This window comes from Phocoena sinus, chromosome 3 (assembly GCF_008692025.1).
Source record: "Phocoena sinus isolate mPhoSin1 chromosome 3, mPhoSin1.pri, whole genome shotgun sequence".
Taxonomy (NCBI): Eukaryota; Metazoa; Chordata; class Mammalia; order Artiodactyla; family Phocoenidae; genus Phocoena; species Phocoena sinus.
Window position 1 is genome coordinate 166,453,238 of NC_045765.1, and position 22,359 is coordinate 166,475,596.

Here is a 22,359-nt window from a genome sequence, read left to right on the forward strand (position 1 = left end):
GCTCCGTTGTCTTTGCTCAAATGCCACTTCTCAAAGGGACCTCGCCCCTGACCACCTTATTTGAAACGACCCCCTCCTCCATCTAGCCCTCTTGATTCCCCTTAGCCACGTTAGACTTTTATCCTTAGTGTTATGCTTTTAGTACTTGTCTCCTTTCCTCCACTAGAATGAATGTTCCCTAATGGCCAGGCTTACTTGTTGGTCACTGATGGATCCCATATACTTTCAACAGTGCTGGACACAGTAAACACCCAATACATCATTTTTGAATAAATGAACTAACAGATGAGTAGTTTACATCTTTGTTTTCCCCACCCATGAGTTTCTGAATTCCTTAAGGGCAGGGATTAGGTGGGATCCATTTCTGTGTGGTCAGCATTTCATATAGTGCCTGAAACACAGTTGAGGCTCCATCAATATTTGTTGAATGACTAGGAGATAGGCACATTTCGTAAGTAGCAGAAATATGAATTTTGTTGTTAACAAAGGGAATGTGTCATATTAGTTGCAACCCAGAACTTTAAAAATATAGATTTGTATGTTTGAAACTGATGCGGGTCCAAACATTTAAAGAATCTTCTTTTGCCATTCTCATTTGGACTCCCATTTTCAACCATTATGTATTCAGTTAGTTATCAAAGACAGTATGATTAATTGGATAGTGTTCTGGAGGAACTTGAAACATTGAGTTATATGTTTGGTCACGACTATAAGTTTCAAAATTGGATTTTTTCCCCTGTGCCAAAATCGCTCTTCAAACAAACTTAATGTGTTTAGAGAAGTACCTTAACAGCCTTAACGCATTAAAATACTAATTGTTAATAACCCTTATTAAATGATTATGGTAAAGCAGGGTAATACATGTTTAATGGTCTATGCTTAAAATAGAGAAGCTGTAAAACTTGCCTTCAAGAAACTGGCAATCAAATCGGGGAAACAGTCAACCCATGAAAAGGGAAAAAAAATACATCTGCAAATTAGCATTGTACAGATTGAATTTGTGGGTTCTGGGGGAACTGCTTGCTTGCACATGGACTAAAACCCCGATAGGAACTTGGAAAAAGGAATCTGTCAGTGAGCTTTCAGCATGGACATCTTTGGGGGCCTAATCTCATGGGCAGGCAGCAACCTGCTTATTTTCCTTCCCTGGAGGCAGCTTTTGTCTCTCTCTTGGGTTTTCTCCACAGAACTCTGCTGCTTCCTCCCATTCTCTGAGATTCCAGGCTTGACCTCCACCTGGAGGAAAACACACTTGAAATCCATTGTATCTTTTATTTATTTATTTTTGTGGGGTACGCGGGCCTTCACTGCCGTGGCCTCTCCCGTTGCAGAGCACAGGCTACGGACGCGCAGGCTCAGCGGCCATGGCTCACGCGCCCAGCCGCTCCGCGGCATGTGGGATCTTCCCGGACCGGGGCACGAACCCATGTCCCCTCCATCGGCAGGCGGACTCTCAACCACTGCGCCACCAGGGAAGCCCCATTGTATCATTTTTAATGAGCTATTATGTTTCCAGTTAAGAAAACTCTGTAACAATCTCAAATTCTGCTGGTTTGAAATAACTCTATTGATGTTACCCACACATTAAATAGACTCTTTGAGGTCTTTAAAATACAATGATTAACCTTCTAGTGATTAAAGATAACTTACTTGGAGGGAGAAATATTCTGCTTATCATGAAGACAGGTGCTTTGTGGAGCTCCCTGCTTCTCCCTGGGCGCAGACACCACTTCTTGGGGGTCCAGACATGGCCAGGCTGGAGTGACCCTGTTGGGCTCCATCCTGGGGACAGTGAGATCACTTTGTGGCAGTCTACACAGTGCAGTCCCTGAAGGTGTGAACAGTCTGCACTAGGCTCTCCCTGGACAGACAAGATTTGCTAAAGCAGGAAATTCATAAATGTGGGCAGTTCCCAGATAAGCAAAATAAAGACAAGAGGGGCCTGGGAATGAAGTGTACTTGTTTAGGAAATCTGTAGTGTTTACCAAGGAAAAGAAGCTAGGTAAAACCCAGAACAAAAATCACGATTGCGTAGTCAGCAGCCTAGTTTTGTACTTTACCAGACAGCACCTGGGGAGATGCTTTCAGAGGGCCGTCCTTGTGAACAGTGGGCTCTGTTCAGTACTGCAGCTGAAAGGCTAACAGCTGAAGTTTCAACTTGTGAAGGTGATGACACGTGGACTTAGAGCATGGGAGCAAAGTTGTGTGACATGAGACCCAGCATGACGAGCTGCCCTTTTCTAATTTTCAGGCTTGATCAAACCTATCAGAGGGCGTTGGGCAGATTGTCTGTCTTGTGTGGGATGGATGTAAACACCCTTTGGAAAGAGTGTTGTAAACCAAGTATGATGATCTTTATAGGGTCAGAAAAGAGTTTAAATAAATGGCCTCCTTACATACCATTTGCCTGTCCGTGCACCTGCTGGAGCCTCTGGTACATCCAGTTGTTACTCCAGGTGCAAGGGGGAGTCACAGTGGCTCTTTACAACTTACCAGGTGGTTGGGAGACTCCATATAGGTGTTATCTGAACCAGGGCTACATGCTGAAGCATGCACGAGCTAGGATTTGAAGACAGATCCTTACCCCTCTGTGGACTTCTGGCCTCCCCTTTGTTTAGTCAACATCTTAGGAAATACCGCCACCAAAAGCTGCCTCCGTCTCTCTCCTGATGTCCACATTTTTATGCACAAGTTGCCATGGAAACGGGATCCAGGGACTTTGGAAATAGTGGCCGGTGCTTCTTGATTGGTGAAAACTTGCAAAAGGAGATGGAATGAGCTGCGGTTATTAAACCCAAAGAAGAAGAGCCTGTGGGGTTATTTAACACAGCCCTTTATGGACACAAACATCTGGTAGGTGACAGGAAGGAATCAATTCTTGTTGTGCTCTTTGAAAATAGTGTGTTCTGTCCTGGTCATTGAGTGCTGAGTTCCTGAAACGTGAGCAGCCACAGAATCCCTTTAGTGTTGTGATGAAGGCTCTATACTTGCCAATAAGTCATTTTGTCACCGAACTCAGGTTCGGCTGCATGTTCCTCAAGAATCCAATACTGAGAGACAAGTGTTAGGTAAAGGGAAAGATGGCTTTATTGAGGAAGCCAGCCATTCTGGGGAGAAGGTGGACTCATGTCCCCAGGAACCAACTCCCACTCCCCAGGTTTTGCTCAAAGATTAAACAGGGAAATGAGGAAGGGGCCACGTGCTGAGGAGAGAGTTGCAAGGTACATGATCAACTCGTGGATCTTCTTCAGATTGAGTGGTGGTGAGGTAGCCAGGAGTCAACATCACTGACCTTCTGGTTCCAACTGGCCTGGGTTCTCTGTGCTTGTGAGCAGCGTACAGTTAATTTCTCCCACCTGGTGGGCGTTTCAGTATCTGCAAACCAGCTCAAAGGACATGGCTCAGAATATTATCTATAGCCCTTGAGGAGGAAATAAAGGTCCTTGACTTTGTTTAATGGCTAAACGATTATTATTTTGTCTTGCTTGACTGTTTTCCTTTGCTTCTGTATTTTCCCACTTCTCTGATTAAATTTATTCTTTGGCCAAATTTTTTTTTTACAGACAAGAGGCAGGCAGAGGACAGCGGGGTGGGGCGTTTGTCCTGGGAAGGGTCCTGCTCAGTTGCAATTTGGACTTCCAATTTACACATTTCAAAAGAGAATGGATGGGGCTTCCCTGGTGGTGCAGTGGTTAAGAATCCACCTGACAGTGCAGGGGACGCGGGTTTGAACCCTGGTCTGGGAAGATCCCACATGCCGTGGAGCAACTGGGCCCATGTGCCACAGCTACTGAGCCTGTGCTCTAGAGCCCATGAGCCACAGCTACTGAAGCCCACGTGCCTAGAGCCCATGCTCTGCAACAAGAGAAGCCACCGCAATGAGAGGCCCGTGCACCGCAGTGAAGAGTAGCCCCGGCTCACCACAACTAGAGAAAGCCCACATGCAGCAACGAAGACCCAATGCAGCCAAAAATAAATAAATTTAATAAATAAATTTATAAAAATAAAAGAGAATGGGCAAATCCCACTCTTCCTTCCCCCATCAAGATATTATGACACCAGAGGCACCAACCGTATACACTAAGGCATATGGAGACCTGCGTTAAAAAAAAAAAGATCCACACAAAGAAGATATTCCCCATTATAGAGAACACAATATGCTATATAGAAATTTACTAGTACTTATATAACCACTCACGAAAATGTTTTGATGTTCATTGTCTAGACATCATAGCTGTTTCCTGGTGACAGTCCTGGATCACTCCTGACACCTGGCATGATCAACATTACTCCTTTTCCCTCTCAAAAGATTTCCAGTTTGGAGCGTAAATCATATTGTCATCCTGTTTATAAGATACTCAGTTCTCTGTGTTTCAGTAAATTTGTCTCCATATTATTGTATTAAACTTCCTGTTTTCCCTCAGTCAATGGCCTCTCACATTTTTCATTCACTGCTGAACATTGGATGGTATAATCTCTGTGTTTTTGTCTTCTGTCTTGCCCTGGCCCTGATGAGCTCAGGAGACAAAGACCAAGCCATCATAAGAGTTTACTTATTCTGACTGCACAATGTTGTAGCCCAGTATTTTCTTTCAATTAAATCTTGCATGTTTTCCTCTTAGTCTTTAAAAATATTTTACAGGCATTAAAATATCTCTAAGATCTTTGAATTAAAGTTAATATTCCAATTTAAAAACTCCTTAAGTTTTACAATTCAGCAGGTTAAATGATTAATTCCTGAAAGAAGAGAACCTATACATTTAAAATATAATCAAGAAAAAATAAACATGGTCAATGGAAACTTGCAGCTTTGAAAATGTTCAGAAATACATAGTCATGACATTACTTATAACTAATTGAGCCCTGGACTGTGTGATTTAGTCGAATCTTACAGGAGATTGGAAAGGCTGCCAGGGGCTTGATGCTTGGAATGGAGTGAGCCAGCAGGATAGAGAAGGATGTCTCTGGCCCTGTGAGCTAGAACAGGTGGACCAATAGCCAGTTAATGGAGCTCCTGTTGACACTGAGAGAGGGAGAATGCTTGGTGAGAGTTTGGGCTCCTAGGGTACAAGCTGATGTACAGGTGGCAGCTCTCATTTAGGAAGAGACAGCAACGTGTCCCTGTGGTACAAGTTGCTCCTACTTGAACCAGCAAATCTATATAAGTAACACACTTTCAACAGATTATGGTCCCCTGAAGAAGGAAGGAATCATGTTTGCCATGTTTTTCGTCCTCCTGAGATGATTTAGCAATGGCTTTCTTTCTGCCGGGGCCTCAGTGAGTGAAGGACCTGGGGCTCCAAAGCTCATGTTACTATGTCAGTGATCACTAAGGACAGGCTTGGACCACATCCCACTCCCACCTTCACCTGACACTGCCACCACACACACGGAAATTTGGGTCATAAGCTTGTCTTTAAAACTCTTCAGTGTCTCTCCAGTGGCCCTTGAATTCCAGATTCCTCTCCGTGGATCGCTGGCCTGGCCCAGCCTTCTGCTGCCTGTCCTATTGATTCCTTCTGTGCCAACACTAGCTTCCTTCCATTCCTGGCCACCCGTAGGGTCTTCTCTCCGGCTGCTCTCTCTCCTGCTCTTGACCTGGAGCCCCATCCGAACCTGGCATCTGCCCTTTCCCTGCTCCCCTCCTTTCTGATTCTCGAACTCACCTCGCTGCCCTGGCCCCCATGGTCTTCTCACTGTGATGGCTCATTGATCTGTGTCTTGTTTGTTGCCTTACAATGGCCTTGAGGGCATGGGTTGCGGAATACCTGGGGCCCAGGACAGTAGGACAGCCCCACAGTGGGTGGTAAGGAAGTACCTGGTGATATAGGTGCTCTGGCTGGCATGCAAGGCTCCACCTCTACCACAGACCTTCCACCATGTTTGGTTCCAGATCTTCTGAAAGGAACACAGACCCTAATTTGATATACAGAATTCAAATCTAATAAGTTAACTTGTTAAGTAAATACTGATGGTATGTTTACCAACATATGCATTTGTATTCATTTATATATTTTTGTATATGTTTATTATTAATTTATGTATTTATTATTTATATGATAGTTTATATATATAAATAAATAGTGAGCTATATTTTGATGATTAGCGACCAAGTGGTACGCACTTGGCATGCATTGCCTTTGACTTTTCACAATGATACTACGTATTGGGTGTTGTTATCACCGTTCTAAAAGGAGGAAACTGAGAATGTAGGTTGTTAAGTAATTTGACTAAGTTCATACAGCCAGTAGGTGGAAGTATTGAGCCATATATACATATACCTCAATCCTATACATATGTATGCCACACACAATAAACATACACACACAAACATGTATATCTATCCATCTATCTATATCTATTTATCTATCTATCTATCTATATATCTAATCTTTTCCTAGAAATCTTAAGGAAAGGATTTTAGTATATCAATGGCTTTTAAACCACTTTTTACTTAATTTAGTTTTGGTTTAATTATCCCCTCTTAATAAATCTCTAGATAAAATTAGCTTTACTTTGGAACCCTCTGCAGCACATGTTCATGTAGCTGTGACAAGGGAAACTGTTTACAATAAAGAGAGTATCTGAAATCTAGGAATATGCACAGAAATGGTTTTCGTTGTAACCGACATCAACAAATTAGGGAACTGAAAACCTCTGGCTCACTGTGTGTCACGTCTAAATATTGTTTCCATTAACTCCTTTCTTTTTTGTGGAATCGCTTGCTATTTTAAAAACTCAGCCTGGCTTTATTTATGTTTCCCAAATTCTGATCACCTTTAATATATACATGTTTGATTACTCATTATCATTATGTGAAGTTCTACTAAATAGAAATTATTAAAAAGGAAATCAAAAGGAAATCATGAGGGCTTCCCTGGTGGCGCAGTTGTTGAGAGTCCACCTGCCGATGCAGGGGACACGGGTTCGTGCCCCGGTCTGGGAAGATCCCACATGCCGCGGAGAGGCTGGGCCCATGAGCCATGGCCGCTGAGCCTGTGCGTCCGGAGCCTGTGCTCCGCAACGGGAGAGGCCACAACAGTGAGAGGCCCGCGTACCGCAAAAAAAAAAAAATAATAAATCATGAAATAAAAATTATAACCATCATTTATTGCGAGGCTACTTTGTACCAGTCTCTTTAATCCTTAGGTCGAATTGTTGCAGGATAAAGGAACATTCCAGATGTCAGTGGTCCAGCTCAGGGTTTCAAGCTGGGATGGGCGGGGTCCAACCCATACAGGCTCCACCCCACCATTTTCTAGTCTGCCTTTGACAGGTGTATCACAAGGTGGCCTTTGATTGCAAAATAATTTTGATAGATTTTGATGCTAGTAAGATTTTTATAGAGTTGGAAAATTGGAATTCCTTTCCTTTTAATGTCCATTTTCATCAATTTAGACAAATATTTCTATATCAAGAGCCTCTCAGTGATCTAGTCAGTCATCAGATTGGACCATTGAACCTGGTGCCCCTCCAGACAGATGCAGTAGGCATTGGAATAGACAGAAGACAGAGGGTAAGGATCCATCAGGATGTTCAGTGTTTGGTTTTACATGGTCAGAATCTTCTCAGAGATGTTGATACTTTTGCTCTTCTCATTGTTCATTTATATTGTGTTTCCCTACTCAGTACTCCCATCCGCGTGGTCACTATTATGTAAGTCAATGTGCCAAATAAAAGTCCTCATATCATAACACAGTTCTTCTTAAAACCTGACATATTTTGTAGAATACTCTGTAGTCCGTAACGCAATATGTTTAAAAACATGAGGAAAAAACAGCTTTTCCATGCATATATTTGTAATAAGCTGACACATACTCATGTCTGTTTTTATTCTGAATTAGCAGCACCTTCTATTCATGTGTAGCTCTAATAATAATAATGAATAAAGGAGCTCTTTCATGCACTCACATTCATTGTAGACAAGGAGGCCATTGACTGATTTATGGCTCGTTCATTTCACTCAGGAGTGACAGATGCTAGCTTATGGTGAATTGCATTTTAACAAGAGACAGAACTTCAACAATGGAATGGAAACAATATGCATCTTATTATCCTGCCTGGTGAGATTCAAACATCCCCTACCTCCAGATTTAGATCTATAAACGCAAGAGCTACTTGGCTGTCTATTTAACAATGATTTCTGCTTTTCTTCTATCTTTGGAAAAGGAATAGGATGCTGGCTGAGTTTCCAAAGTCTTGGGAGCCTCCTGATGTGACAGCAGGTCACCCAGTCAGGGCCCATCATCTGCCTGCAGGACCACTGTGGGGCCGCAGGATGTGTTTCCAAATGTAGTTTAGCTCCCCAACTAAAATGACCTGTAATATGTGGTGAGTTAGAGAAACACATACACTACGTACCAGGCACAAATTCTTCCCTTGTTTTCCCAGCAGGAAAAAATGTAGTTGAGCATTTCTATCTAAAAGGCTCTTTGTCACCCTATCATAAAGTGGGTTTGCAGTGGTTTGGAGAGACATTGGAGGTTCTCCGTGGAAAGAGGAAGCTGTGGGCTAATCTGCTTGGCATGATTCAGTACTCCTCCCATATGAGATATCTGGGTGAAATTGTTCAGTGGCCGGACAGTGAAAATGACGAACACAGAGAGAGGCTCTCATGGTCCCTGGAGGGCACTCCCGGGCTCTGGTGGGCATCATTGGAAACGTCATCTCTGGAGTTGGGGCAAACGCTTCCCAGCAATATTCTTGTTTAATAAGCCTTTGGATTGTTGGCTTCTTCTTCCTGCTCTTCTTTCTGTGGCATCCTTGATGTCTCTAATAGCTCCAGAGTAAACATTCATCCGGGCATCTGTCTTCCCCTCTGGTCTGTTCCCAAGCCCTCCTCACCTTGGTTCTGAGTAAATCCACTCACCACTTTGGTTTCTAAAGCATTGCCCAGAATTCCAAGTCCTGTTCTTGAATGTTGTTGTTAATGTAACTGGTTGTTCTCTTGCAGTCCATTATTTTCTTCAGTGTAGTATAAGGGTACGTGTGTAGGCTGTGAGGTCAGACGGTCTGGATTTGGGACATAACCCAACCACCATTGCTGGTTGTGTGAACTTGGACAGGTTCCTTAACTTCCAGGATTTAGTGTCTTCATCTATGAAATGGGAGGAGTCACACAGTATCTCCCTCTATAAGTCCTGTGCATTTACTGAGCTTATGAAGGGGGAGCACCCAGCTCAGAGCCTCACGCAAGAGTTTCGCACTCGACAGGGTTTTTAAACTATAGGCCAGCCTTGAGCTGGAAGAAACCAAGGCAGATCTTTTTACTTTTTCAGCTCCTCGACTTCCTACTCAAGACTTCCTAGGTACTGTTTACTATGTGGTTTGCATGCTGTTTGTCCCCAAGTTAATAGCAGAAGTAGGTAGTCATGAGGGTGTTTGATAAACCTTGTGGACTCTGCCTCATACCTCGTCCACATGTGCTGGGACCTGTAGCTAGACACGCCTGTCCTGCATCTTCTTTCTTCATTTTAGATAAGGTTTGTTGTTGTTGATGATGGTGGTTTTTTGTTTGTTTTCAGTACAAGGACCAAACTGCAGTCTGGTTATAAGAGCCTGGCTGCAGAACCTGCTCTGATATGATTTAGCCTTCTCTTCAGAATTAGACATACATGTGAATATTAGCTTCAGAAACTAAATACAGTTTTGTAATTGTTTCACACCTTTGCTTTTGGGATCTGCTTCAGTGAGTAATTCTCTTTGTGAGACTCACAGTGAACACAGGTTCAAAAATCCCCCAATATTTTGCTTTACTTTCCAAAAACACAAGCCGGAGATGTGTAACCTCCTGTTTTTGTGAGCGTCTTTCCAGGATATTAAAGCGTACTGTACAGTAAATATTTCTAACTTCCATCTCATACCTGTTAATGCAATCCAGGGTGTCTTGGTTATTTTTTTAAATATCCATTTCAAGTTAAAGCTAGTGATCAGACACTATGTTTGACAGTTTATAAATTAAAATCAGTTCTTATGAAATCCTCTATTACCTAATGTACTTATCATGACTTAAGAACAATATCATGGGCTGAAGAGAAAAGTACATGACATATACAATGGAGAATATTTGTTACATTTTTAGAATGTGAAGTTGAATTAAATTGAAGCATTTTGTGATGACAGCAAATATTGATTGAAATTCAGTTGTATTTGACTGAAAACTGGCTGTAGCCTTTCTGAACAGAATAGCAGGGTACTCAGTGCCACCTTCCTGTCAGCCTCTGAATCATTGTCTGCATTTCAGGTGAGCCTGTGGTGGGTGTTCCTCTTAACATTAATGGGTCATTTTGTAGCCAAACATATTTTTAGTTGTCCCGCCAATAGCATGTCTGTTGGTACAGTCTGATTGAATCTGGAATAATACAAGGCCAGTTGAATTGTCCTACAGAACTAATTGTCCCCGAAATATGTCCTTGTGGATATAGCTGTTGTGTATATCTTTCCATTAATTTTGAATGCCAAAGGATATTGTCCTATTATCCTAATTGCACCATAAATTAAGACATTTGCTAATGGAGTGGAAAGCTCTTAGCAATAGAGAGAAGAGTAAGAATCAAACCTGGTTATTAAAGATCAGTATTAAGGCACACCTGTATCTGAAAGGGTATCATCCTTATTATCAATAGACTCAAACAGGAAGTTGTGAAGATAACACTTCCAATGCTATGAATGGAATTCAGTTGACAATCTATAATAAATTCCTGAATGCCTAATGAGAGTGGTGATTAAGTAAAAGTTTGCTGTAATTTTTTTTCATTTTTAAGTTCCTAATTTTAATCTAATCATGAGGTCAGAAAGCTTCCAGACAATGACTCCATCTCAGTCCACGTCCCTCCTTTAAATGGATGCCCCAGAAACCCAGAAATAGGAAGATAAGAATTGATCATCACATTTACATGGTCACCATAGTAACAGGAATTGCTAAAGCTGATTCGGGACACTAACTTTATAGTTTCAGTTTTCACAAGTGGAAAACATTTTTAAAGTCCTTACTAAAAGCACATAACTTATGTCAAAGTCATGCTCGTGTATACAAGTAAAATCAAAGAATTTTGGTGTCTTCTACACAAACATGATACCAGACTCCTATATTCTGAATCACATTTCATGTTTTAATCTCATTTCCTCCCACTGTTTCTTTTTCTTTTCACATTCACATAACCTTTATTATAGTATATTGAAATAATTGTTCTATTTTATTGTTATAGTTGCTAGTCTCTCACTGTGTCTAATTTATTTTTCCTTTTTTTTTAATATAATAGTGTTTATTTATTTTTACTTGTTGACAGTTTGCTTTATTTATTTATTTATGGCTGTGTTGGGTCTTCGTTTCTGTGCGAGGGCTTTCTCTAGTTGAGGCAAGCGGGGGTCACTCTTCATCACGGTGCACGGGCCTCTCACTGTCGCGGCCTCTCTTGTTGCGGACCACAGGCTCCAGACGCGCAGGCTCAGTGCTTGTGGCTCACGGGCCCAGTTGCTCCGCGGCATGTGGGATCTTCCCGGACTGGGGCTCGAACCCATGTCCCCTGCATTGGCAGGCGGATTCTCAACCACTGCGCCACCAGGGAAGCCCTATTTTTCCTTTTTTTAATCTTCTATTTATTTATTTTCTTTTAAACATAGCAGTGTGTACACGTCAATCCCAAACTCCAAATCTGTCCCTCCCCCACTGGTAACCACAGGTTCATTCTCCAAGTCTGTGAGTCTGTTTCTGTTTTGTAAATCGGTTCATCTCCCACTGTTTCTGAAGATTATTAAGAGTATACCAGTGAAGTGCTATCTGTGCCCATTTTTGGTGGTGTTAATGTTATGTACCTAAGTGCTGCCTTAACTCAGGATGCTTATGTGTGACATTTGGAATCACGCTGGCAGTTCCCTGTCACTTAGAGCTCCTGTACTGAGTTCTACCCAGTGGCATAGACCACTAAGTTGCTCTTAGGGCTCCCTGTTTCTTCTATAAGAACCGTGGGTTTCCACAGAAAATCAGGTCTCCTTGGAAGAAATACAGAGCAGGCAAGACACAAAGGAGTAGCACATGGACGTTGAGACTTTTCTTCTTTCCTGTTTTTTTGTTTTACCTTTTTACTTTATATCGGAGCATAGTTGATTAACAATGTGTTAGTTTCAGGTGTACAGCAAAGTGATTCAGTTCTCCATATACATGTATCTATTCTTTTTCAAATTCCTTTCCCATTTAGGTTGTTACATAATATCCAGCAGAGTTTGCTGTGCTGTCCAGTAGGTTGAGACTTTTCTTCTTTCCTGTTGTTTCTAGAACCAAACTTCGTGTCATCTTATGACATCGGAAATTTCACCTACTTCTTTTTCCGCGAAAATGCTGTGGAGCATGACTGTGGGAAGACCGTGTTCTCCCGAGCTGCCCGCCTTTGCAAGAATGACATCGGGGGCCGGTTCCTGCTGGAGGACACGTGGACCACGTTCATGAAGGCCCGTCTCAACTGCTCCCGCCCTGGCGAGCTCCCTTTCTACTACAATGAGCTGCAGGGCACCTTCTTCCTGCCTGAGCTGGATCTGATCTACGGCATCTTTACCACCAATGTGTACGTAACTGGAAATCATTCCTTCCCTGCTTTTCTACTCCTTCTGAATGAGTCTACTGTTCTCTGACCTTTGAGGTTTACAAGTTGCTTTAAAAGTAATCTTTCTTCTTTTACTGGGCTAATAGCCAAAAGAAATTTTGAGTATGAATTAAATGTTACAAAAAGTGATGTGATTTCTGAGACTGGTATTAGGAAAATAAAGCTAATCAGAAAGTTTTGATCGATCCTTATGTCATGGTAGCATCAAATTATTCTCTGTAAGTTTTTCCTTCCCGACTTACCAATGTGCTCTGGGCACTTTTTGAAATGCTGGAATGTATTAGATGTCTTTTTTTTTTTTCCTATACACAAGTCGTGTCACTGCATAATGAAAGCAGTGTTGTCTGGAGAGTTTGATCTTTGAGATAATGTAACTCTTACCTGGACCCCTGCTCATGTAGGAAAGGCACCTCCTCATTTTCCCATAGCTGCACTGTAAACTGTTGTTCTAGATGAGGGCTAACTTAGGCATTTCTAGAATGATGATTCTACTTTTTAAATATTTTTGTAAAAAATTACAGTATTTGATTTCTCGTGGGAAGGTTCTTCTGTTTGGACTAGGCAAAGCATATGAAGTTGCCTGTCTTTCATTCACTCTTTGTCTGGTGGAGTGTAGATTAACCCCATACTTAATGTCTGTTCTTAGCTGACTCCACAAGACCACACCCCACCCCCAGGAATCACAGAGGCTCTGAGCTCCACTTTTCTCAGCATTGGCTGTGGGCATGATGACTCTGCAGTGTGGGTCCTGCTTTGCATCACCTTTGAAATCTCTTCTCTGGTGACCTAATGGTTTGGACGAAAGCCAAATATCTGTATCCAAAGTAAAGAATATGAATCAGGATGGGTTAAATGTGCCGATCCATGGGGTGGGACGACCAACCATCCGGGTTTGTCCTGGACTGCACAGCTTTTAGCACCGAGGACTGCCCTGCATCCTGGGAAACCTCTCGGTCCTGGGCGAACCAGGACAGTCGGTCACCCTGTGATGTTTCCTCAGCTTCCCCAGTCTTGCTAACTTACTTTTTCATCTCTTCTGCAATCAGAAGCTTGCCCATGAATTGCATTTCTGAAGAATCACTTTATCTGCATCTTACTTCCTTGTTCCTCTCCCCTCCCATTCTTCCTACAGCTGAGCTGAAGTGTCAACGTTCGCTTGATAATGACGTTTACTCGTGAAGGGTCTTCTTTGTGACATGAAGTCAGGAAAATTAGACTAAAATGGACGGTTCCCTCCCCGTCCCCAACCCCACTACGCCCATCTTTCCTGTAAATCTGGTTTTCAACCCCAGAGGTTATTTTCTCTCCTTGATAAGTTTCTTTTGAAAAAAATCAGTGTATAGTTTCTGAAGTTGATTTGCCTTCCGAAACCTTGTTTAAGAAGTAGTATAGGCTGCACGAGACGGATGTTCGCTTGCTCTGTTGACATCAGTTTTACACACAATGGGAGCTTGGCTTACTGAGCTGTTCATTCCCCTGGCTCCAGGCAAAAACGAGCAATTTAAAAAGTTATAAAATTACTGTGTCTGGGCCATTCCAAGAGGGTGGATAGTCAATTTGAATACTTGCAAAAATACCGTTTCAGACTATTCCAGATTAGTTGTTCAGTGCTGCAAATGCCCATCATGTTGGAGATCATCCTATATGGGGCATCTATACTAACAGAAATAGAATTGCTAGACCTCCCTTTCTCTCTTGAATACTTATTGTCACTAGGTCTTGGGAACAACTTTCTGATCTTTTCATCTCTAATCCCATAATATGTTCTGCCTGGGCTCCCTCTCCTGTCTCTGTCTGGCTCTTACCCTCTCAGGAGGTGACCGCATTCTTGGTAAGACTTGCTCCGTATTGAAAGAAAGTGACAGTTCGAGGTACCGGTTATGTCCTGTCTCTGAATTGATAACTAAAAATGCCCTGGCTAAGCTTTCTCGGGCTTTTGCTCGTAGGGTTGGTTTGTCCCTGTATATTCATCAATGTCCCTAGCACTGGGGAATGGGGATAAAGTTCACTCTTCCAGCCCATTCTGTCCCTAGGGCTGTGGGGTTTTCTCAACCCCTAGGGCATGAGTTGGGCTGCAAGAAGTGGTACACTCCTGCCACAGAATCTCTGAAGGTTTTGCTTGTTTTTTTCCTGGAAAGCTAAAAATGCTGGCTCTCAGATAATGTAGTAGTAGGAGTGGGGGAGGGCAAAACTTTTGATTTCTCTTCCCTCCTTAGGAGATGAAGAGCTAGGAGGAACTTCTCTACTTTTCTACCAGCGGCTTCCAGCAGTTTAAGGAAGGAAACTCTAAGTTCCCATATTGTTGGGCTCACCAAGGGCCGGGGGGCTACCTCCACTTTTACCTGCCTGGGCTCTAAACAAGTAAAGAAATAAAACAGAGCATTAGATGAAGGCCACGTTATCACCATGACTACTGATAGAGGCCAACTTGCGATATGTGACTGAAGGTCTGTTAGCCAAATGGGCTTATGACTACCGACCCCAGCTTTAAGCAGACGCAGCCCCAAGGTCACAGTAGTCTAGACCTGGGCTGGCCTCCCCTGCGTGCAGGGACAGGCAGGAGAAGGTGAGTAATGCACAGTTCTAGCAGGCAGGCCCATCCCAGGAAGAGCTGGGGAAAAGCTGGGGAGTCACTCATGTCCTCGCCCCCCACCCTTCTCAGATCACTGCAAGTTAAAGGGCAGAGGGAGACCAGGAAAATGAGTGTGTGTGTGTTGGCTGTGCACATGGCATACATGTGCTGTACCGATGGGCCTCAGCTCACTGAGGGGCAAAAAGAAGTGTCCATCAACACCTGTCAGGGATGCTCAGGATGGCAGCCGCTGGGACATCCAGAGTGACACCAGAGACCCCTCCCAGCCCCCTTCAGAGTGAGTGAACGCAGCGAACTGAGAAATGGGATGCCAGCAGGGAGACGATAAGTTTCTTCCCTTCCCGGGAAGAAGCATAGCAATGGGGTCAAAGGCATGAACCCCCAGGCCCCATGTGAATCCTGCTTTACTCCCCCTCAGCCTGTGACTTGGGTTCAGTAACCTCCCTGTGCTTTGGTTCCTACATCTGTAAAATCAGGCTGGTCTCGGGGTCTAGAGGTTCCCTGTGATAAATAAGACGCTCCCTTTCAGGCACTTAGCAGAGGGCTCAGGGAGGTATGATTAACACTCCGCCCTCGACTGTCACTGTGCCAGGGCCAAGGCGTGGTCCCCTGGTCCCCAGGTAGAACCCCTCCTGTGGGTCTGGCTGGCCGTTATTGCTCCAGCAGGGCTGTCTTCGACTTCTCGCTGAAGTCCAGTCACATGTCCAAAGGCTAATTCTTCCTTACACAATTTGACTTCTCATCTTCTTAAAAAAGAGTAAAATTAGCAATATGAATACGTTCATATTTATCGTTTATCAGTTTATTTGCCAGCAGTGAGGGGTACGCATCTTCCCACCAGACTCTCTTCTCTGTGCTGGAGCTTCCAGAGGGAACACGCACCCCTGCTCTCAAGGCTCTAACCTTCCATGGGGGTGTTTTTTGTTACCATCCACACAGAGCTGTCAACAAAGAATTCAAAAATTTCCCTTTTTGGTACCAACCCACCTGGGGTTTCAGTCCAACTCCCCCATTTAGTGGCTGGGTGATTTGGGGCAGGTGTCTTGACCTCACTGGGTCCCAATTTCCTAACAATGAATTTCCCCTACCTTATGAAGCTTAAATCAGTTGGAGTTTGTAAAGCCTTTAGAAGGTGTCTACCACCTATTCAGTGTTTTTCAGATGAACCAAGTTTAAGGTAGTTATTTCCATTTTGGAGTTTCTTGACTTTTTCTTTGATTCAGGGGGGAAAAAATGGATAAGTAGACATGTTATTGGCTAAAAGCATTAACACGAAATTTTAAAACCATAGCTGAGCTCACAATGCAGATTTATTTAACAACAAAAAAGGTATTGCTGTTTCCACTTAGTAAAGGGCACGGGACTCTGAGAGCCTCTCATTTATAGCCGTCAATTCTGTACAGCTTGAATTCTAAATTAAGGCTTCAAGATGTCCTGTGTTAGTGCTGTGTCAAATGTTTCTCTCTGACCCTTTGAATTTAAAATTCTTTTTAAATTAAAAAAAATATATAGATAGATACATTATATATATATATATATATATATATATATATATATATATATATATATATATATATATATATATGAAGGGTCTCTGACAGGCACTTTTTGCAAAATGCTTTTAGTTGGTATTTTTTTTAAAGGATAACATATAACCACAACTATCTGGGGCTTTTTTTCTTTTTTTTTTTTTTTTTGCAGTACGCGGGCCTCCCACCACTGCGGCCTCTCCCGTTGCGGAGCACAGGCTCCGGACGCGCAGGCTCAGCGGCCATGGCTCGCGGGCCCAGCCGCTCCGCGGCACGTGGCATCTTCCCGGACCGGGGCACGAACCCGCGTCCCCTGCATCGGCAGGCGGACTCCCAACCGCTGCGCCACCAGGGAAGGCCTATCTGGGGCTTTTTAAAAAAGCAGCAGCAGCAGCTTGCCCCACTGCCAGCTAAAGTAAACAGATGAACAGGTGGGGAGAGCCCTGCCAGGCTGATGGGGACAAAAGCCTTTGTCACTCCCCATGTGGCTGGGTGAATTCATCTCATCTGGCAGGATTATGAGTGTCATAACTGCTAAATACCCTTGTTCCTAGAGTGAAGTGTTTGTTCCCCTATAAAGAAACCCCAGGGGGATACCATTCACTGCTTCAGCTTCATCCTTGGGGTGTTTAGGAGACTAATGGTGAGTCTTCCCCGAGAAGGTGCTTCCTTGGTACCCAGGGCCCGTGGGAGGGCCCTGGGACAGGGATCACAGCGGGACTCTCTGACCTGCCTTCTCCTTTCTCTTCCTCGGCTCCCAGGAACAGCATCGCTGCCTCCGCCGTGTGCGTCTTCAACCTCAGCGCCATCTCGCAGGCCTTTAACGGGCCCTTCAAGTACCAGGAGAGCTCTCGGTCCGCCTGGCTACCGTATCCCAACCCTAACCCCAACTTCCAGGTAATTCTGGGGACAAAGGGGCACTCTTCCCATCATCCCCCACATAGCATGCAGAGTCCTTGTGTAGACAGACTGACTGGGGCGATTTAACCCCCCAGCGCGTGCACAGTACGGCTGTGAGCCACTGCCACCCAGCCCCTGGGGACAGCCCCACACTCGGCTTGTCTCATGTAAATAGACCGAGGCCTTTTGTCTACTGAGGCGCCTGACCGAAAAAGGGCCTTTTGTCAGCTGTGACGCCTGAGCCTGGACTGAAAAAGGCCAGCATAATGCAGCAGGTTGGGAATCCAAGCTTCAATTAGTACTAATGATGGTGGACTCTGTGTCCCCAGAAGCTCTGACTCCTAATGAATGATGCTGTAATGAGTGGGGTCCAGGACACAGAGCAGTGGAGATGCACAAACAGAATTTGAGCTCTAATTGGGAATGTGGTGAGATTTCCCGTTGGGGTGAATGGGATGTGATGGGGCAACTGTGAGGAAATAAAGAGCAGGTGGAGGCCATTCACGTACAAATCACAATATTGCCACATGTTCAAGCTGTAAGGGCCTCTGTACATCATCTCCTCCCATATACCCATGTTCAGAAGAAGCTGAAACACAAAGAGATGAAGCCATCTACTCATGTTTGGCCAGTCAGCAAGTGTATTAGTCAGCTCAGGCTGCCGTAACAAAATACCACAGATAGCAAATTTATTTTCTTGCAATTCTGGAGGCTAGAAGTCCATGATCAAGGTTCTGACCAATTCACTTTCTGACAAGAGCTCCCTTCCTAGCTTGTAGACAGCCACCTTCTCACTGTGTCCTCATGTGGCTTTTTTTCCTCAGTGAACATGGAGTGGCACTAATCCTATGAGATCAGGGGCCCACCGATATGACCTCATTTGACCTCAGTCACTTCCTTAGAGATTCCAACCCCAAATACAGACACCCTAAGGGTTAGGGTTTCAACATATGAATTTTGGGGAGACATTCATGCATAACAGCAGACTTCCTTTGAGGGCCTTTCTTCTGAGAAGAACTTTCATAGCATTGTCATCATCATCATCATGGGTGTAATTTTTAGAACCACCAAGTTCCAGACACTGGGCTCAGTGCTTCCCATGTATCTCGTCTCATTCTGGCAACTGTGCTATGATTGGTAACAGCTTCTCCCACAGACAGAGATGGGCATTCGTTGAACCTCAGAGCACATAATTAGGCCGAGGACACTGGCTGATTAGTGGCCGAGCTGCGCTCCCAACCCCAGTCCTCAGATGCAAAGCCTCAACCTCCTCCGACTAGAGAAACTTTAGTTTTCGTAACTAATCAGTACTAGAACTGGGTCCTGTATCCAGGCCTCCAAATTCTGATGGGTTTGTTATCCCAACACATGAAACCTCTTTGGCTTTTGAGAAAACTGCTAGTAGGGAAAAAGTTCAGTTACTTTACGCTTTACTTGGACTTTGGCAGGGACCATTCAATTCTAATTGTTTTGAGGTTTTTTTTCCTAAAGATCACAGGGCTGGCAATTGGGATGGGTTTACGTGTCCACTTTACCACTTACTGCTTTACTTGGGAAAATTCTTTAGCATCTCCCATCCTAATTTTCATCAATAAAATGAAGAAGGAGGACTATTTTAGGATTATTTATTTTTAGGTGCTTTGTCTTATTTTCTCTTCTCAGCAGCTCTATGAAGTGGGCATCATTAGCCCCACTTATAAGTCAGGAAACTGAGTGATCAGATTTATATTTGTTATCCAAGCCTCACTACTAACCAAGTTCAGTACTAGACAAAGAAATTCAGGCAAGCTGACGGTTTAGTGGGAACCAAACATGAAGTAGTCACTTTTCCTGATATATACAGTTTATGTAATTATTAACTGAACACTGACTCTCTTTGCCCCATTGTTGAGTCTCTGCATCTTAACCCCACCTGTGTCCCCTGGATCTTGGGGTAATGTAACAGTTTAAAAAGGCCCTTTGTAAAAACCATGAAGGTGAAATATATCATTCCCTTTAAGAAAGTCAATTGTAAAATCCTGAAGTTTAAAAAAAAAAAATTAACAAAGATGCTCACCATACTTATAGGGTTCTTTTAATGTCTTGACGTTTCAATTGCAAATGTCTTCACGGTGAACAGTGACTTAACAAACTCTGTGATGCCTAACCGACTCCAGGCAGTGGATAACTTTTAGCCCCTTTGTCTGGATATATTTGTAGCAAACAGCAAATCCCCTCATTTCCTGAGTCCATGGGCATCTGGTTTTATAATGCCAGGGCTTACTCACGTTTATGAGATGGGAGTTGGGCCATGCAGTGTGATGAATGAAACCTGCAGAATGTGGCGTGCCTTTCAGGCAGGGAACTTGCTTACCTGAGTGTGTCTTCTTTGGGTAGAATTTAAGATTTGCACGGACTTAAAAGCATTTGCACAGCAAAGGAAAACATAAACAAGATGAAAAGACAACCCTCAGAATGGGAGAAAGTATTTGAAAATGAAGCAACTGACAAAGGATTAATCTCTAAAATTTACAAGCAGCTCATGCAGCTCAATATCAAAAAAACAAAACAAACAACCCAATCCAAAAATGGACAGAAGACCTAAATAGACATTTCTCCAAAGAAGATATACAGATTGCCAAGAAACACATGAAAGGATGCTCAACATCACTAATCATTAGAGAAATGCAAATCAAAACTACAATGAGGTATCACCTCACACCAGTCAGAATGGCCATCATCAAAAAATCTACAAACAATAAATGCTGGAGAGGGTGTGGAGAAAAGGGAACCCTCTTGCACTGTTGGTGGGAATGTAAATTGATACAGCCACTCTGGAGAACAGTATGGAGGTTCCTTAAAAACTAAAAATAGAACTACCATATGACCCAGCAATCCCACTACTGGGCATATACCGTGAGAAAACCATAATTCAAAAAGAGTCATGTACCACAATGTTCATTGCAGCTCTATTCACAATAGCCAGGACATGGAAGCAACCTAAGTGTCCATTGACAGATGAATGGATAAAGAAGATGTGGCACATATATACAATGGAATATTACTCAGCCATAAAAAGAAACAAAATTGAGTTATTTGTAGTGAGGTGGATGGACCTAGAGTGTGTTATACAGAGTGAAGTACGTCAGAAAGAGAAAAATAAATACTATATGCTAACACATATATATGGAATCTTAAAAAAAAAAATGGTTCTGAAGAACCTAGGTGCAGGACAGGAATAAAGACACAGATGTAGAGAATGGACTTGAGGACACAGGGAGGGGTAAGGGTAAGCTGGGACGAAGTGAGAGATATAGATTATGGTGATCCTTTGTATAATTCCTGGTGCAAGTAGGTACCAAATGTTTTCTTTCGGTTTACCATACTTGATAACCGTGCTAACTTAAGGCAACCTTACTGACTCCCATGAGACCATCTAGGCAGGCATAGGGTGGGAATATGTTTTGAATTAAGGATCCCTCCACTAGTTGTGTATAATGGACCTTATGTTTGCAATAACCAACAGTTAGAAGTGGTTAGATTTTTTATTATTGTTTGCCTACTGACATTTGGAATTTTATGCAGTACTTATGTACTAGAAGTAGCTAATTAATTAGGAGAGCAGAAACATGATTCAGGGTTAGGAGAAACAATGCATAATTTTTCAAGATTTGATACAGAAATCTCCATTGAAAACAATAACAAAACAAAACCAAGTACTATTTTTATCAGTTGCAATCTAGAAACCATGGTAGGTGGTGCTGTGAAAGGCTGCCCTGTTAGAGGCCTCAGTCCCCGAAGTCACCCAGGCTCTGAGCCCTCACTAGGAAAAGCATCAGTCACTTCCAGAAAACATTATTCAGATCCAGTGGCACACCTGCAGTGGGACAGACTCTGGTGGTTTTGATTTCCACCAATCAAAAGTGATGGAGCCAAAATGGAAAACAGACCCTCAAAAGTGGTCAGGCAGGTGAGGAGGCCTCTGCTGGAGGACCAGATGGAGGAACTTGGTCAAGCCATCAGCACCCTTTGGTACAGGATACATGTTTGCAGCAAGACGGGAGGAAGGGTACCATCAAAATCAGGCCCTCTCAGCGTGAGGCTAGGTGATCGTGGACTTGCCCACCAAGGGTTGGCAAGCTAGGATGAGGATGGTTCTGTCATCCTTGAAAAAAATAAACAAGAGTGCAAGTATTATTGTATTAAGAATTAGTACAAGTATTGATCTTATTACTTTCAGAGGTGTTAGCAAGACAACCGTTATGGGTGGTAAGCCACAGGAAGACGATGGCTGTGTTCTTACTATTTTTATTGTTTTCCTCTTGCACAGAGTACCCGGGGTGTCGCACAGACACTGCGGGAGCCCGATGTATAAGGCGCAGTGAGAACATTTGCAGCCCATTAGAGAGCTAAAGTGGGTTCCTTATGATCCAATAAATATATGCTATAAATTTAAATAGCTTTCAAAATGTTTGTAAAAGAATCCTTGGGTGAGATATTCATTATAGACTGGCAAAAGAAACGAGGACACTGTGGAGTACATAGTTTAAAACCAGTTCTTGGCTAAAGATTTTGTCAGTCAGTTCCAACTTGTGGGTTTTTTTCCCACGCCACCAAGCAATTCTCCAACACCAACTGGGTGTCCAACAAGTCAACTCAATTCCGACACTGTTCACCCAGAGATAGCATCAGATATGACAGGTGGAGGGCTCAGTCCTACAAGACTCTCCCCTTGAGCCCCACTTCAGATGCTATTCTG

At 43.3% G+C, this 22,359-nt stretch overlaps 1 protein-coding gene across 3 annotated transcripts in view; it reads left to right on the forward strand.

Moving 5' to 3' along the window:
* The window catches only part of SEMA5A (semaphorin 5A), a 477,269-nt gene that overhangs the window by 321,063 nt on the left and 133,847 nt on the right, over nt 1–22,359 (forward strand). For all 3 annotated transcript variants that reach the window (XM_032627865.1, XM_032627867.1, XM_032627866.1), the window contains 2 exons: nt 12,275–12,560; nt 17,483–17,618. In XM_032627865.1, coding sequence (XP_032483756.1) covers nt 12,275–12,560; nt 17,483–17,618 — 422 coding nt within the window. The remainder of the gene's footprint in view (nt 1–12,274; nt 12,561–17,482; nt 17,619–22,359) is intronic.